The sequence below is a fragment of the Capra hircus genome, chromosome 25, assembly GCF_001704415.2.
Source record: "Capra hircus breed San Clemente chromosome 25, ASM170441v1, whole genome shotgun sequence".
Taxonomy (NCBI): domain Eukaryota; kingdom Metazoa; phylum Chordata; class Mammalia; order Artiodactyla; family Bovidae; genus Capra; species Capra hircus.
In genome coordinates, this window is record NC_030832.1 from 14,449,845 (window position 1) to 14,467,547 (window position 17,703).

Sequence of the window (17,703 nt, forward strand, 5' to 3'; positions counted from 1 at the left end):
CTTTTCCTTGATGTTATCAGGTTGACACCAGAAGGCAGATAAAAAGCAACAGCATCCGTGGTTGAAACGTCTGAAATGTCTTCATGTATCTGAACTGTTCGTGATGTTTATTTTGGGTTGGGGTGATGGAAGGGTCTTTTGGGGATCAGATAACCAGGAGCTGGTGGAATGTTTAGGCAGCTTTTGCCAGCATCGCGGGTTCAGTAAACTCTGAGCATTTGTGTGTTTAGAAGGAGAGTGTTGAAAGGCATGGCTGTCCAGCAGGCAGCCTGTCTGGAACCACCTTCCATGCTGGGTCCTCAGGTCTGGCTGCAGAGGCCCTGACCTGTGGTACTGGCTTCTCTCCTCACTTGTGGTCACTGAGGGCTGAGGAAGAGGAGCTGGGGAAAGCCAGCTTTGTTGGCTATTCCTGCTAACATTCCTGAAAGTTTAACAGGGCCGATCATAAATGGTGACAGGCTTGGGCCACTTGTAGTTACTGAGGATTCTGAGATAGTCAAAAGCCTCACTGGAGTTAACTTTGGATATCTCAGTTTTAGGCCCTTCTTTAATGGGAAGCCCCACTCTCTTCCTCTGTTTGTCTCTTTCCTTTGTAGAAAGCTGCCCAGGGAAGCTGATCGAGATCCAAGGGAAAGCAGGCTTGTTTCTAGAAGGCCAGATCCACCCTGAGTTGGAAGGAGTTGAGATTGTCATCAGTGAAAAGGGGGCAAGTTCACCCCTGATCACGGTCTTTACCGATGACAAAGGTGCCTATAGGTAAGCCCGTGACTAAGAACCAGTTGGTTGGGACCAGTCAGGGAGCCCATGCTGAGTCAGACGGTAAAGAATCCACCTGCAATACAGGAGACCTAGGTTCGATCCCTGGATTGGGAAGATCCCCTGGAGGAGGGCATGGCAACCCACTCTTCCCTGGAGTGTTCTTGCCTGGAGAATCCCATGAACAGAGGAACCTGGCGGGCTACAGTTGATGGGGTCGCAAAGAGTTGGAACACGACTGAGCAACTAACACTTCCACATTTTCAGTCAGGAAGCCCAGGGGGAAGCTGGGGAGCCAGGTGGTGCTTCCTCTAGGATTTGAAGCAAGGCATCACCAGCGTTTCTTTCTTTTATTCAGTGTTGGGCCCTTGCACAGTGACCTGGAGTATACTGTGTCCTCGCAGAAGGAGGGCTACGTTCTGACTGCAGTGGAAGGAACCATAGGCGACTTTAAGGCTTATGCCTTGGCAGGCGTGAGCTTTGAGGTAACACCGTGTGCTTTTAAAAAGCAGTTTTATGGAGTATAACAATCATACAATAAACTGCACGTAAAGTGTGTAATCTGACAGTTTCGACACGTGACAACACCCATGAGCATACCACCACAGTCAAAATAGTGGACACATTGTCACCCCTCAGGATTTCCTCCCACCCTTGGAAACCCCTCTCTCCTGGCCCTCCCCACCCCTCTGATCTGCCTTCTGTCACTGTGGATCAGTTTGCATTTCTTAGAATTTTATATAATGGAATTATTCAGGCCGTACTCTTTTTACTCTGCCTTCTTTCACTTGTAATTTTGGAGATCTGTTGACTTCAGCTTGTGTGCATACCTTCTGGGAAGCATTTTAAGCTTTCATCCTTGACTCTGTTCTCTGTCAAAGGACACAGAATGTTCTTAGAGTGGAGTAGATGTCTTTCTCTCTTCCCTCCCTCCTTCTTGGGAAGAAGCATGCTGTGTGATGGCCAGAGTGAGTCCGGAGACCCTTGAGGCTGAATGTTGTTGACATCGAGACCAAAAGAGGAAAAACATCCCATTACCTAATAAATTAAAATTCTGCATTGCAGAATGCCTTTTAAAACAAATGGAAAGATAGTCCAACTGGAGAGAAATATCTGTTCCATAAATAACAACCCCAGTTTACAAGAGTCTCCTAAAACCAATAAGAAAAAGACAAGCCAACAGAGAAAAGGCGAATCAAGGACATGAAAGGCCATTCGCAGAAGTCATCCAGGTCACTCGTAATCACTCGGGAAACGCTTGACTTCGATAGTGACTGGGCAAACGCAAAGGAAGTTACCATAGAAACTCTGGGTTTGGGGTTAGAGTTGTAGTAATGAAGACACTATCCATTTTTTTTGGCAAGTGTGTGTTTTCCCATGCATAGGTAATTTAGGAGCTGGAAATGGTTATAGCCACCCTGGAGTTCAGTTTGGGGGTTTCTTTCTGGATTTCAAGTGCATACATCCACGAAGTCATTTCTACTCCTAGGAATTGACTGTTTGGAAAAAGAAAAACTTAATTGTGCAAAGATACACACACTTGGGGACTTTCACTTCGTCCCTTCTTTTCCATCGCAAAACTCAGAGACTGGCCTGTGTGCCATGGTTTGCCAACCCTTGCTTTAGAATGAGATGCAGCTTTTCTGAACAGTGAGGCTGATTGGTGGGGACTGGTGGACAAAGGCAGTGGGGGAAACAGCTGAGGCCAGAGAAGGCGACTTGGCCAGAGGGTTGGGGGCCCTCCTCCACCCCACTCCGACCCACTCGCTTATGGAATCCATCAACAGTAGCCATGGTGTTGTCTCTTTGTGTGCGCACAGAGAGTTCTGGAAGGCTGCAAAGCAAATTGTTTATACTGGTTACCCTGGGGGAGGAGGGGAGACCTTCTGACCTCCCCCGCGGGCTCCAGTGAATGACAATAAAAGAAAAACTAGCCGTGCAGAATGACCTCTTGACACCTTCGCGGTTTGTATGAGTTAACCTTGCTCTGGGGTTCCTTTCTCACCCCCAGATAAAAGCCGAAGACGACCAGCCCCTCCCTGGGGTCCTCTTATCCCTCAGCGGTGGTGTGTTCCGTTCCAACCTCCTGACTCAGGACAACGGTATCCTGACCTTCTCAAACCTGGTAAGGTGAACCACTACTGCATTGCCTGCCCGGCTCCCCCATGAGCGCGCAAGGACACGGCGGCCGTGACTTGTGTATCGCTTGACAACGTGAGAACAGAAAACCATCGTGGAGTGCCTCACATTTCTTTGGGGACCAGCAGAACTTAATGCTGCTGATGCACGTTCCCTTCCGCACAGACGTCTTGTTTTCTGGTCTCCCACTTGTCACTGAGACAATGTAATTAATTGCCCTGGCCCCAGCGGCTCCCGTCTTAAGTGTCCCTTTGTTTCACCAGAGGATCTCATTGTTTATAATGCCAAGTCTCCTTCAGGGGGTGAGCTTGTGTTTCTTCTTCTGCAAAGCACCCTCCCTGTGGTGGGTGGACAGCACCCATTTTCCACTGAGGATGTAGTCTGAAGCCCTGACTGGTGGACATGTGAGCTGGTCATCTTGTCAACCCTGGGAATAAAGTCACCATCCCAGAGATGCTGCAAACAGGCAGTGAAGTGTAGCCGAAGTGTAGCTGAAAGATCCCAGACTGGGACGTGAAGCACTCCCACCTTCGAATCTTCCCTCTGCTACTTACTTGCCATGTCGTCTCAGGCTAGTTACTTGACCTCTCTGAGCTTCAGTTGCTTCATTCCTAAACTTCAGATTTCTACCCTGCAGAGGTACTCTAGGTGCGCAGTAATGACAGCTGGTGTTAGAAAGGTAATTGCTGTCACTGTAATGATTTACTGTAGAGTTAGTTACCGTCTCTGTGTGTCTGGGAAGCCTTGGGGCTCTTGGGGCCTCATTCTGGCCTCTTTCCTTCATGACTTGAGCTGCTCCCTCTAATGCCACCCCTCAACTTGCAGCAGAGGCTCAGCTCGTGCTTGTGTCTTGGCAGAGCCCTGGCCAGTACTACTTCAAGCCCATGATGAAGGAATTCCGGTTTGAGCCGTCCTCGCAGATGATCGAGGTGCAGGAGGGGCAGAACCTGAAGATCACCATCACGGGCTACCGCACAGCCTACAGGTGGGCTGCCCCCTTTCTCGTCTCCCCTGGGCCGGGCAGTGGGATCACTCACACACTCTTTTCTCTCGGAACCCATCCCAGTCTTCAGGCTGGTTCTGTTTGGAAGACGAGCCATGAGACGCAGTCCGCAGGTTCCTGACTGCCAGCCTTTTCTCCTAATGTCTCCCATGAATGATTCAGTCACAAAGCTCCTCTTTTGAAATTGGCCTCTGAGAACCTACTGAGTTCCTAAAATTTTTATTTTTAAAAAACGTTTGAAACATGAGTTAGATTTTGGAAAGAAGGAAATGCATTCACTTGAGCAAAATTTGGAAATGTTGAAAAGAAGATATTCAGTGTGGAGTTTCCCTTCTGTCCTGGCCTCCCAGCCACCTTAGGTGTTCGAGCATTTCTGAGTGCATCCAGAGATGGTTCATTCACATAAGTATTTATAATTATAGGCACACACATATGTACTTATATACATTTATAGAAGCACTTCAAGGTTGATTAATCAGAAGGAACAGGTTTAGAAAAACGGGCCATTTTCAATTGAATATAAAAATAGAATGAAAGGGGAAGTGATTTGTTTTCATTTTATTGGATGCTTCATTATTTAAAATAAAGTTTAACAAAAAATACAATAAAGCAGAGTGAAAGAAAGTAGCCTTTTTAAATTACAATTTTTCTGGAGCATCCCTTAAAACGTATGAGGAGAGAAATTGATGATAGGAATGGCCTGAGCCCTCTGGCAGGAAGGCTCAACTTGCAGGCGACATAGCTGGCAGGGAGTTGTCTGGGTCATTTGGGGTACAGTCCTCCACTGAGCTATTTTGCACTGTAAATTGTTGGTAAATGCCGGACACTGTCCCTGGAATCTTTTGTGTGCCTCAGAAAGCCCCGAGAATGTCGTGTTCCGTTTCTTCTCTCGTCTGTCTAGTTGCTATGGTACAGTTTCTTCTTTAAACGGAGAGCCAGAACAGGGTGTTGCCGTGGAAGCAGTGGGCCAGAGCGACTGCAGTATTTATGGAGAAGACACCGTGACGGATGAGGAAGGGAAGTTCAGGTTACGTGGACTGCTGGTGAGCCTTTGGATGTGTTTCGTTAGTGGATTTTTTCATACTGGGTTCAGCGGTGCCTGGGTTCAGTGGTGCCCCCAAGATTGCTAGGAATGAGGGCAAGAGGGTTGAGAGGGGGCATAGGGCTCTGAAACTTTCCAATCCCTATCTTAACTGACATATTCAACGCTTATGTAGCTGACATACTGGGTTGCAGTTTTATGGCAAAATGCAGGTAGAAAACCATGTGTTTGGTACATCTTTTGCCTAGAACAGGTGGTCTAGCTTAGGCCAGCCTCTCAAATCAGATACCTGTGGGGCTCGAAGACAACTGTGAAAGGTTGGAATGGACTGGGTGCCTGTCGGGAGCAGTGTGGACTGTGGATCTTAGGTCCTGGCCCATGAGAAGGGGCAACCGCCACGTAGCTCCAGCTCTTCGTAGCCATGTGGGGAGATAACTCAGGGTTGCCAGATGATTAGAGTTTATAAAAGAGAAGTCAGAAATTCATATCTCCACATGACAACTCCTGATTTTTAGATATTGACCACTAATTAAATTTAAAAAAAAGGGGGCTTCCCTGGTAGCTCAGATAGTAAAGAATCTGTCCACAATGCTGGAGACTGGGGTTCGATCCCTGGGTCAGGAAGATCCCCTGGAGAAGGGAATGGCTGGTTACCCACTCTGGTATTCGTGCCTGGAAAATTCCATGGGCAGACAGGAGCTGTGCAACCATAGGGTCACAAAGAGTTGGACACAACTGAGCAACTAACACTTTACTGGGGCCATGCTGTCCTTTCCCAAAGTTAAGAAGACCATGTCTCGTGTCTAGGCATCCTCACTCTGATACTGGGAAGTCAGGGCAGGAGGTTGCTTGGTGAGCGAGGAGTGTTCAAGCCAAAGCAGGAAGGCAGGCTTGGGCGTGTCTCCTGGGGCTGTGCTGAGGACTGGAGAATGTCTGCTCTCATGGGCTAGCTGGGTGGGCTTTCTTTGGGGTCTGGCCAGCCTTACTGCGATGCTCCCTTCTCCACCTCCTCTGTCCTCGGGGAGGCCCTGCCTGCCGCTAATGTTAACTCATTAGCACTTTCAGTGTGTGTGGCGTTGCCCCCTTGTGGCCGCCAACCCCTTCCGTGGAAAAGGCCTTGGATGCTGGAGGAGTAGCCTTGGAAGCGGAGCGTGCTGTCACGCTGCCATTGGGACATGTTCCCAGGGCCCCAGGGCGCTCCCTGCTGTCCCCCAGGCCTGCTTCCCTTCCTCGTGGCAGTGGTTCCAGAGAGAACAGGTGGGCCGCATGGGTGTCCCCCGTCCCCAGGCCAGCTGCAGCCAGGACCCCGGGAGAGGTGACGGGTCCTCAGATCCGGGTCTGTCACACGTGTTCATGCAGATGCAGGCTTTGGCACTGCGTCCTTAGTTGCCTTTCTGCCTGGGTTTGAATCCTGCTTCTGTCACTTCTTAGCTGTGTGAGTTCAGGCAGGTGTCCCATGCCTTCTGTGTCCATTTCATCATCTGTAAAGTCGGAGAAGACTCTTGAGAGTCCCTTGAACTGCAAGGAGATCCAACCAGTCCATTCTGAAGGAGATCAGCCCTGGGATTTCTTTGGAAGGAATGATGCTAAAGCTGAAACTCCAATACTTTGGCCACCTCATGTGAAGAGTTGACTCATTGGAAAAGACTCTGATGCTGGGAGGGATTAGGGGCAGGAGGAGAAGGGGACGACAGAGGATGAGATGGCTGGATGGCATCACTGACTCGATGGACATGAGTCTCAGTGAACTCCGGGAGATGGTGATGGACAGGGAGGCCTGGCGTGCTGTGATTCATGGGGTCGCAAAGAGTCAGACACGACTGAGCGACTGAACTGAACTGAACTGAAAGTGAGGATGAGGATCATGGCTGCCCTACAGGTTGGCTGTCAGTATGAAGTGAGTTAATACACATGGAGCGGTGCCTGGCGCCCTGACTCCACAAATGGTTAGAAGCCAGGTCAGACCACTCCTTTTCCCAAGGTGTTCCTCACCAGAACTGCCAGCTTGGGGGATTGTGCAGCTTTCCTCGGTCCAAGTCACAGCAGAAGGTAGGCCTGGGGGCCGTCTGTGCCCTTCAGTCTGCCGCCTTCTCAGGTGGACACAGTGTTCTGGCTCATCTCCCTCTTACGGTTGCAAGAATTCAGATTCTGCATCACCGTGTTGATTCCCCCGGAGTCTTACTGACCCATACATCTTTTTCTTTTTCTAATATTGGAGTACAGGTGCATTACAATCTCGTGTTAGTTTCTGCTGTACAACAGCGGGAATCAGCTCTATGCATACATATATCCCCTCCTCCCTTGAGCCTCTTTCCCACCCCACCCCCATGCCACCCCCATTCCACCCCTGTAGGTCATCTCAGAGCCCTGAACTGCAGTCCCTGTGCTATATAGCAGCTTCGCATTAGTGATCCATCTTACACATGGTAGTGTATATATGCCAGACATGTGTTTCTAAACTCACCAACTTAACACGTTTAATTTAACTAAACCAAATATAGTTTCCTTCTCCACCTTGATAGATTCATGTTTCAATTAATCCCTCACACCCTTCTCCTTGTAATAGGTGTTAATTCATTAGCACTTTCAATGCTGTGTGGAGTCGCCCCCTTGTGACAGCCAGAGCCTTCCACATGCCAGGCCTCAGATGCTGGAGGAATGAATATCCTTAGATGGTTCCTGTCAAAGGTTTGGACTTGGTTTGCCAGGCTTCTAGGGGACAGCAGGCTGGAGAGCCCTGGTTGAAGATTTCCTCAGGATTTTGACCCCCAGGAGAATGCATTTCTGCAGTTGATCTTTCTGGGCAGTGTATTTGGTGAGGCATTTTGGGTGAGAAGCTGCCTGAATCTTGCTGCCAGAGGCTGAAGGTGAACTGCTGAGTCAGCGGCCAGGAGTGAGGAGCCGGGTGGTTGGGGTGGGCTCCTGCCCTGCTGGGCATGGGAACGAGGGGGCAGTGCCCGCAGTCCCCATCTCCAGCAGTGCCGTCTCCTTTTTTTCACGCCTTGCTACCATTTTCTGAGGTGCAAATAGCTGTTGCTAATAGCTGTTTTGAACAAGCCCAGTGCTGCCAGTCCTCACTGAGCTATAAAGTGAATTAATTTGTCTATTGGTGATCATAAATTTGACTTTTCTTGGTTTTTAAAAAAATAATAGTTTTACTGTCTTTGTAAAGGTTCCATATGCTCATTATAAGATAGTTCAAAGCAACATATTGAAAAGGACAAAATTTTGAAAGGGGAAAAAGTAGATCACCCTTACACTCCCCCAGAAGGACTCATGGTTAATATAGAGGGAATGTTGTTTAAGGTGCTGCTCTGCTCACACACAGAGACGGTCACAGTACACGTGGTTTTAGGAAACCGGGCCATGCTATCCTCGCTAATGTACCAGTGAGCAGCTACAGTCTCAGGGTTGTCCCCTCTGGGATACACACAGTCGTCTTTGGACTCGGCCCCCGACTCCAGATGCTCATGTGTCCTCAGATTCGGTGTGCAGTTGGTGCTCAGAAGTTGGTCACTTTAGAAGTTCTTTAAGCCCTGCTAGTGTAAGTGATCTGTCACCCTTTGGGGAAAGATGCAGATCTTTTCTTTTAATAAATGTGTAAGAAAAAAAAAGTTCAGAAGTTGACAAATGGTGGGTTCATCTAGCCTATTAAAGCCTTTCGTAAAGCTGAATTTTATCTGATATGCAGCCTTCTGAGAAGTTTTCCTTTGAACTCGTATATCTTTCTCTATCAGAGTTGCCTCTAGCCCACATAGCAATGTACAAAACAAACAACTTTATTTCTTCAAGGCAGTTTGTTGTAGCTTGTTGTTTAGTCGTCGAATTATGTCCGACTCTTTTGTGACCCCATGGGCTGTAGCCGGCCAGGCTCCTTTTTCTATGGGATTTCCCAGGCAAGAATACTAGAGTAGGTTGCCGTTTCCTTTTCCGGGGGATCTTCCTGACCCAGGGATTGAACCCGTGTCTCTTGCACTGGCAGGTGGATTCTTTACCACTGAGCCACCAGGGAAGCCCTTCAAGGCAGTTTATTTCCCTCTGTTGGAAACTGTCGTAATGTGCTGGCTTAGAACAAAGTCTGTGGTCTTTACTGCGGTCTACTAACAAATGATCTGAGTAAATAACGTACATCCTTCATGTGTGCAGTGTCAACAAAAAAAAGTCATTTAGAATAGTGAGTTTTGTTTGGGTAAACATCATATGTCCCTATACATTTGAGGAATAGAATAAAATGTATAACGAGGAAATCTGTTGTAAAAAAGGAAAAATCTCAAATCCCACTTCCCAGAAATAATACTCCTTGGGAGTGGCATTCCAGACACCACTCAGTACATACATACAGGTGCAGGGGAGGGATGGACAGCAAAAGGGAATAATTTTATCGTAAGAATAAGCTTATCTTGTTTGCAATTTTGAAATCAGAAACCACATTTAATTTTCCTTGGGTAGAATAAGCTGAATACAGTTTGAAGGAACTGTAAAACTTCAGAAAAAGGTTTCTACATCAGGGTGCTTTTTCAAGGAACTCTTAAGAAGGGTGATAGGCCTGGGAACCAAGGTGGGACAGAAACTTGTCCACTGGATGGGGGCCTGCAGGCAGAGCAGGCTCCAACCAGGTCTCAGGTGATAAGCCCTTTTCCAGATAAGTGACTCATACATTTGTTTGCAGCCGGGCTGTGTGTACCACGTTCAGCTCAAGGCAGAAGGCAATGACCACATTGAACGAGCCCTCCCCCACCACCGGGTCATCGTGGTAAGATGTGGAATTCTTCAGCAGAATCAGTGCATGATTGCATCTCTGATCAAAAATCCTTCAGCGTTCCTCTGGCTGTGGCTGCCTTTCATCTGTTGTAGGGGGGACGTTACATCCTAATTAAGGGTCCTCTCAGAATAGTGTCATCTTTACAAGCAGCGTCTTTGGGCTTTTAATGAACAGCAGCGCTGTCTTGCATCCAGAGCAGAAATCCGAGCTGTTGTTTCCCCACTTCCCCTGCTAGCTCTGATCATTATTCTACAAATTGAGGATCTTAAGGCCTAAGTAGCATTTTAGATCAAGGGAGGGTAATAAAGGGAACATGGGCTTCATCAGTGACAGGGCCACTGACGTGTCTTATCTTCAGGTGACTTTGTTCTTCTCACCAAGGAAAGTCTCTTGATCTGTAAGATCATGACTCGGCTAACTGATCCCTAAGGAGGCAGCCCTCCAGGTTACAGGAGGTGTCCCTGGCATCATTTTCAGTGAAGTTTTTTCCCATGGAATAAGCCTCATTTGCTAGACCAGAGGATTTGGGGCCAGACAAGAAGCCTTTGGTGGCTTTATTAGGTGGCATTAGGGGTAAAGATTACGATGGGTCCAGAGGCTGGTGGGCCATTCAGGAGTTTTGGCCTAGACAGTGAGTTTTCTTGATGTCTTTATGGCTTTTGGCATTTTAAGTGGTTGTGATGGCTGCATCTTACTTTATATTTTCCTGCCATGGGGATTCAGATTGGGATCCCAGGCAGTCATGTGGACTGCGGCCCCACAGATGAAAAGGTGACTGATGGGGGCACATGCCCACCCCAGGGGGTGTGGAGGAGCTGGGGCTTGACTCCTGCCAATTCCTGCCAGGCAAGAACATCCTTCTCTTTTTCAAGAGCCGCTGGGAAATCTGGCTCTTTTAGTATGAAATTTCTTTTTGAAAATGTTGATAAGTCATTAAAACTTAAGGAAAAAAGTACTGTCTTTGTCAAAAAGCATGTCCATGGCGAGATGTCACCCGTCTCCTCTCAATTTGGGACCTTAGATTCAGGCTGCTTGAACAGCAAGCTTTGTTCCCTGAATGCAAAGGGAAGTCGCTAGGAAATAGAGCTCCAGGGATGTCCCCTGCTGGAACAGAGGCCCCCCTCTTCCAGCTTCCTCGGCCCAGCTTGCTTTCTTTCTTCCCAGGTTGGGAATAATGACATCGATGATGTGAACATCATAGTTTTCCGGCAGATAAATCAATTTGACTTAAGTGGAAATGTGATCACTTCCTCCGAGTATCTTCCTACATTGTGGGTAAGGCCAGCTGTTGATGATTAACGTGCTCTGCTCTTTCTGGCTTCGAGACAGGAGGGAGCAGGATATCCAGGCCTATCTAGCCCTTGCTTTAGCTGAGGGTTGAGGTTGAGATTAAGAATCTTCAGTCCCAGCATGTGTCTGGTGGAATGACTGCTAGAGAAAAACGTGGTCTGGTTTCAGATGATAGTTTTGCCAGCCTTGTGTGTCTTTAGAAGCATCACAGCAGAAGCCTCATGAATGAGCAGTGTGATCTGGGATCTGAAACAGAGAGATGGTTTTGTGCAAAGCACCTGCTCACTTTCTAAATTCTGTGCAAGGTGCGTGTGGCAGGCAGTGGACTCAGAGTCAGATGATGGTGGGGACAGGCAGCGAACCTGGGCTGGAGGGAAAGAAAGGCCACCAACAGAACACTAAACTGCTCCTGGAAGTGGCCAGGAGCCCAGTGCCAAATGGGAACGTGTTTGGAGTTTAAGGAGCAGCTGTGGGTTGAGGTGACAGTACACGGTGGGGGACACGCTGAATGAACAAGGCTGGCGGTGATGACATCAGGTGACCAGGCTCTCTGGGTCTCCATGGGGACAACAGTGATGCCCCTTTGGGAGTCAGGGTTGGTGATGATGTACGTGAAATGCCTGCCCTGCCCCTGGCATGTTACAGATGTGTTAGAAGCTGTTCTCTTTAATGTTACCACTGCACTAACAGGTGTTTACTCTTTTGAGCATTAATGTAAGTTGTCAGAATCTTAAATTTTAAAACATTTTGACAACTGTCACATCGCTGGTGTCTCAGATGCATTAGGAATGGCCCGTCGGGGAGGACGGTTGCCCTTTCAAAGATCGGTGTTTCCAGAGTTCCTCTCCCTAAGAGATAAGCCATCCCAAGGTGTCGAAAATGCGGTGTTGTTTATCGCGTTGGAGTTTTAAAAGCACACCCTGCTTTGTCTCTGCTCTCCAGGTGAAGCTTTACAAAAGCGACAACCTCGACAACCCGATCCAGACTGTGTCCCTGGGCCAGTCCCTCTTCTTCCACTTCCCACCCCTGCTCAGGGACGGCCAGGTGAGCCCGCTCCTCTCCGCGCTGTCTTTGCTAGAACGACTCCCCTTTTCCGCTGAAGGAGCTCAGTTTTCCCACTTTTTCCCCTCCTGCCACCTTGCTGACACAGTTGAGTCAGAGGAGGTGGGGCTCTCTAGGGGTTTTTTTTTTTTTTCCCAGAATTAGCTCCTTTTCTGTTATAAAAATAATACACATTCATCATGGCAGGAGATCGGGGAAGGGGGTGGAAATCAGACATAATACTGTCATTCAGAAGCAACTGCTGTTAACATGTCAGTAGGTTTCCTTTTGACCTTTTTTGACGCATGTGCATGTGTGTATAAATATAACAACACGTGTGTCTTCGTTTTAGTAACATGAAGCTGGGACTGTTGTGTACCTTTTCTCGTAATGTGTGCTTTTCAGTGAAGACTTTATCACCCGTCCTTTCTCAGGCATGATATTTAATGACTGCACAGGAGACCATGATAGAGAAAATACCGTGATCTATGTAACCAAGGCCGTCATCACTTACTGATGACGGGATGTTTGCCATCAGCTCTAATTGCACAGAGCCAGCTATTGTGGCTGCCCCGGTGGCAGCAAACTTTGGAGAGAGCTTGGTTCCTTTTGGGGACTTAGCCTGAGAGCATGAGTGGTGAGCCTGTGTGGTTCCTCCCCTGGCTTCCTGCCACCTGATCCTCTGGCCTTTCCCAGTGTGAAGTGGCCGTGAAATAACAAAGCAGGTTGTGACAGAGTCTGGGGCCTCCCCCGCACTGCTCCAGGCGCCCGTAGTAATCGAGCCACTTCTGGCAGCACTGCAGTGTGGTCACAGGCTCCCCAGGGCTCGCAGCCTGCTCGGTGCCTTACCAGCTGAGTGACCCTGGGCATGTCACGCTTCCCTTCTTCGGGCCTCTCTCCCCCCATCTGTGAAATGGGGCAATAGTCCCGATCTTGTAAGTGGTTGAAAGCATACGCCTAATGTGCTCACAGCTCTGGGCCCCTGGCTGGGGCTCAGCACACAGGCCCGTGACGGTGACCAGGACCTCTGCAGTGGGTGCCGCATTCTTAGAACTCACCAGCTAATGAGCCGAGAATCGTCCCTTGGAAGTCAACCTTGTTTTGGATGAAAAACAGTCTTCCTCAGTTTAACCGTGTGTCTCCTTCATCAGAATTCATTCATCAGAACTGTGTGTGTTTCGTAAAGTCAGATTCTCTAAAGACCACGTAGCAGCCATGGTTTGATACACTTAGAAAGACGAGCTGTGGGCTCCAAGCGCCTGTTCAGAGATGGCAGGGTTGCGCGGCTGACCCTGCTGGACTGGCCCGCTGAGGCCGCCACATGTGAGTTAGTGACCTAGGCGTGGACGTGTAAACTTGGGGGTTCCTAAAGGAAGCACGAGGTCCTTTGCATCACAGTCATGCATTAGGACTTAGTGTTCATTTGCTTTGCCCCAGCTGCCCTTTGTAAAAACTGCCCCTCCCTCCTTGTGCCCAGAATTACGTGGTCCTTCTGGACTCCACGCTGCCCAGGTCCCAGTACGACTTCGTCCTGCCACAGGTGTCCTTCACGGCAGCGGGCTACCACAAACACATCACCTTGGTCTTCAACCCCACGGTAAGGAGAAGGGGGCTTCCGGGCGTGGAGTGTGCAGTGGTCCCAAGGTGCCACTGAGCGCTTTTCAGACCTCCATCCATGTGGTAAGCTGGTGGAGTCCTCGTCCCTGAGATAGAAGGCGGGAGGCTCGTGTGTAGGGGAGCCTGTACTTGGACGTGGCCCTTCTGCTGGTTTCCAGCTCGTGCTCAGTGACTTGGCCTCCACGGTCTTACCCTGAGTAGAGGGTTCCTCCTCTGACCCCAGGAGGAAGCACTTGTCTCGTTCACCTCAGCAGAGACTGAGGAAGTGACAGAGACAAGCACGGCGGGAACTGTTTGTCTCCGTGTGGAGGCACATGCAACCCCAGGGAGGAGCAGTGCCTCTGCGGAGGGCACTAGGGCTGCAGCCTGGACGTCCGCCGGGCACCTCCCGGCTCTGGGGAGCACGTGGGCAGCCCAGGCAGCATGGAGGTGCTGCCTGGTGGGGCCCAAGCGATCAGGCCTCGTCCCTGCCGCCAGGAGTGTGGCCCCACTTCTGAGACTGTGGGAGCGGAGCCACGTGCCAGGGGAGGGAAGGCCTGGTGGGTCCTCATCCCAATCCTTCGTGGGGAGGTGCCTCTCTTGCACCCTTCTGGTGGCTCAGAAAGACTGAGTGACTTACCTGGGGGTGCTCGGCAGAGCCGGGTGCTCAGCAGAGCCAGGTTCTCACGTCCCAGCCGCCGGCCGGGTGGCTCAGCACCATACGCTTACGAGGGTCGTCAGGGCGCTTCACTGCATCCCGTGCTGAATGTCAGTTCCGACAACCACGTTCCTCACGCGTCCCCCAGTGTTTCACGCGCGGCTAACCACTCCACACACCTCGTCATTCCCCACAGTAGGTGCTGTTCATATTATCGCCATTTTTTAGTTGAGTCAACTGAGTCTTAACAAGACTGCCCAAGGCCACATGGGAAGACCCGGCCTGCAGCCTGGACTGCGGTCCTCAAAGCTTCGCCTCACAGTTGCTCTGCCTCTCCCCACTGACTCCAACTTGCTCTTTAGGATTCACTTTGATGGAAACTGGTTTGGGATCTAAGAAGTCAAAAAATGTGGGGGCAGATAGTTAGGGATCCTGCCGCTATTCTTCTGTTTATTAAGGGAGCATCTCGCTCCGGCTGTCGTCTCGGGTCAGAGGCCCTATGGTCCTTCTCCTTCCTGCGTGTCCGCAGATGCTTTGATCTTGGGACCTCTTTACACTGTTAAAATTCGTTACGAATCTCAAAGACCTTTGGTTTGTGTGGGTTATATGTGTATTTATCATATTAGAAGTGAAACCTGAGACATGTGGGAAACACAAGCATCCACAGGCCACACATCCCGTTACCTGTCAGAGTGAGGACGTTGTCGTGCTGCAGCCTTGGGAACGTCCCCTGCCCCGTTGTAGGTGCATGAGAGAGAGACTGGCATGTCGTATGTTCACAGTATAATGAGAGCAGGTTGGACTGTGCAAATCTGAAAGAGGCTCCCGGGCTGTACCTTGAGAACAGCGCTATGGCTTGTTAACCTGTTTTATCATCATCTGAAAGTGCTTTATTTGTTTCCATTGTCGAGGTGGAGTGAGTTAGTTGGGATATAGGTTCATTTGCTATTACAGAGACCCAGCACTTCAGGGCTTCAGCAGGAGGGAAGGTCTTATGTTGACCTTCCAGGGGTCGTGCGGAAGCTCCTGGGTGTCGGGCTCCTCCTCTCCGTGGCTCTGCTGTCCTCCAGCACATCGCCCTTCCTGGAATGGCACAGTTGGCTGGAGGCTGTCCAGTCAGCAAGGAGGAAGGGCACACCCAGGGTACAGCCTGGGTGTGGCACTTGTCACTTCTCTTCCTGTTCTGTGGCCAGAGTTGACCCCGGGGCCCCACCTGGCTGCGAGGGAGGCTGGGAACTGTGTTCTGTTCTCACTGGCCCAGCTGACAGCCTGGCCTCCCCTGGAAGGAAGGGTGAGCGGCCCCAGGTCCCCAGCACTGCTTCACCGCCTCACTGGCACTTCCTTGATGCTCATGGTGTCCCTGAGTCTGGAACAGTGGGTTCTCGATGCCTCCTTAGAGGAAAGAGTCCCTGGATGCGGCCGGGGCTCAGCAAAATGAGGCCCTCATACATTTCAACCACAGGGTCCCCTGCCGCCCACAGCTCTTCGTCTCCTCAGTGTAGACAGTGAAGGGTCCGGGGGTGAGGAGCACCTTGTTCTTGGAACCTGGTTATTCCTGAGCTTCAGAGAGCAAGCGAGGGGAGTTTGTGCGGCAGAGGATTCACTTGGGATTTAGTTGTGTCGCTCCAGTTACTTCTTTTGGGTACTGAGTGTCTGGGTCACGTGGGTGCTAGGGGTCTTGAGGAGGCCGGGCAGGACTGGGCTGTGGATGGGGTGCTGGCAGAGAGCTGGTCTGGGGTGACGGTGCTCTGGGTGTTCGCAGAGGAAACTGCCCGAGCAGGACATCGCCCAGGGATCATACATCGCCCTGCCCCTGACGCTGCTCGTCCTGCTGGCCGGCTACAACCACGACAAGGTAGGGGGCCTGAGCCCTCAGGGCAGCAGGCGTGCGAGTGGGGGGCGGATCCCTCACAGCTGGGACATGGCCGGGGAGGAATGGGCATTGTTACAGAGGTGACCGTGTTTCATGACAATGGTTTAATAGCTGGGTCCAGTCGGACTCTTGCAACCCTATGGACTGTAGCCCACCAGGCTCTTCTATCCATGGAGTTTTTCCCAGGCAAGAATTATGGAGTGGACTGCTATTTCCTTCGCCAGGGAATCTTCCCAAGACCAATGCCAAGGCCTCCTTCCAAGGCTAGAAGTCTCTTGTATCCCTCCTACCCCTTAACCCTGAAGTACTTCTGGGTCTCTGGTGACCCTCTCTGCGCTCGGCTGGGCTGAGAGCACAGAGCGGCGGGGATGGGCTGGGGCAGGCCAGGGGTGGGGACTTTGGTGTCCCGCTGGACAGAAGTCTCCTGGAGCCCCCCTCTCTCATACCTTCTTTCTTCCCAGCTCATCCCCTTGCTGCTGCAGCTGACAAGCCGCCTGCAGGGAGTCCGAGCCCTTGGCCAGACGGCCTCTGACAACAGCGGCCCGGAAGACGCAAAGAGACAAGCCAAGAAACAGAAGACAAGGCGGACGTGAGGGATCTCCCTCGGAACAGGCCCCTGGTGTGGAGGACGCACGTGACTCTTGCCATCAGCTCCGCGGGCGCAGCCACCCTTCAGCCTCTCCTCCCTGGCCCCAATGTGACACCGTGAAGGAACCCTCCTGTCATTCTGCAGAGCACAATTGATTTTCTGAGTCGAAGATAATTTATTATTTTTATTTTTGTCAAAGAAGTGTTTAAGCTGTGCTGGTGGTGTGCGAATGTTATCCTGAGTCTTCCAGCTTCATTTGCAAAAGGAATTCCAGTAAATGGGTGTCTTGACTCCCAAATCAAGCTCCTGTTGGACTGACCCTCCCCTTAATATCCCTGTGCATCTGAGGTCCCTGCTGGAAACCTCACAGCCTGTGTGCACTCCTAAGAGGGTGTGTTGTGTGGTAAAAAGTCAATAAAATGGCCCACTTGTTTGTGTTGTAGCTCATCTTGGGTGCAGTCCTTGGAGGACCCTGGCCTAATGCTGAGATCACGATCGAGCTGCCTGGAGGGACATGTGGGTCCTGAGTGAAGCTGAGATGACACGCGGCAGCTGGCTTTTGGCCTCAATGATAGGAAAACGGGAGAGGTGGTGGGGGATGATGGCGTGAAGAGCCCTGCCTTGGTTGGGGGGGGTGACGGTGTGAAGAGCCCTGCCTTGTCTGAAGGAGTCCGAGAGGCGCCCCGCACTGTGCTACGGAATCACGCGTTCACGTCTCTAGAGAAGCCGGAAAAACTAAGATTTCTGTGAACTCTTCCAAGTTTTAAATGTTAGCGACAAATTCAGTTTGTAACTTCTGGTGAAGGAAAATGTAGGCTGTGTGGAGCCTGAAGGCTGCCAGTTTGCATAAGGGATCCACAGGGATTCTCAGCATTTGAACAGTATTAATTTCATTCTCACGGGAAGTGATTGAGTTAGGTAGGAAGCAGCGACATCCAGCCATCCAATGCTTAT

General features: G+C 50.4%; 1 protein-coding gene across 1 annotated transcript in view; it reads left to right on the forward strand.

Moving 5' to 3' along the window:
* LOC102178324 (nodal modulator 1) overlaps positions 1-17,196 on the forward strand; it is a 56,585-nt gene extending 39,389 nt beyond the window's left edge. The window contains exons 21-31 of the mRNA XM_005697968.3: positions 597-756; positions 1,115-1,241; positions 2,768-2,881; positions 3,753-3,880; positions 4,800-4,941; positions 9,610-9,693; positions 10,867-10,977; positions 11,935-12,036; positions 13,511-13,630; positions 16,050-16,142; positions 16,622-17,196. Of these exons, the coding sequence (XP_005698025.2) occupies positions 597-756; positions 1,115-1,241; positions 2,768-2,881; positions 3,753-3,880; positions 4,800-4,941; positions 9,610-9,693; positions 10,867-10,977; positions 11,935-12,036; positions 13,511-13,630; positions 16,050-16,142; positions 16,622-16,753 (1,313 nt within the window). The 3' untranslated portion in view covers positions 16,754-17,196. The remainder of the gene's footprint in view (positions 1-596; positions 757-1,114; positions 1,242-2,767; positions 2,882-3,752; positions 3,881-4,799; positions 4,942-9,609; positions 9,694-10,866; positions 10,978-11,934; positions 12,037-13,510; positions 13,631-16,049; positions 16,143-16,621) is intronic.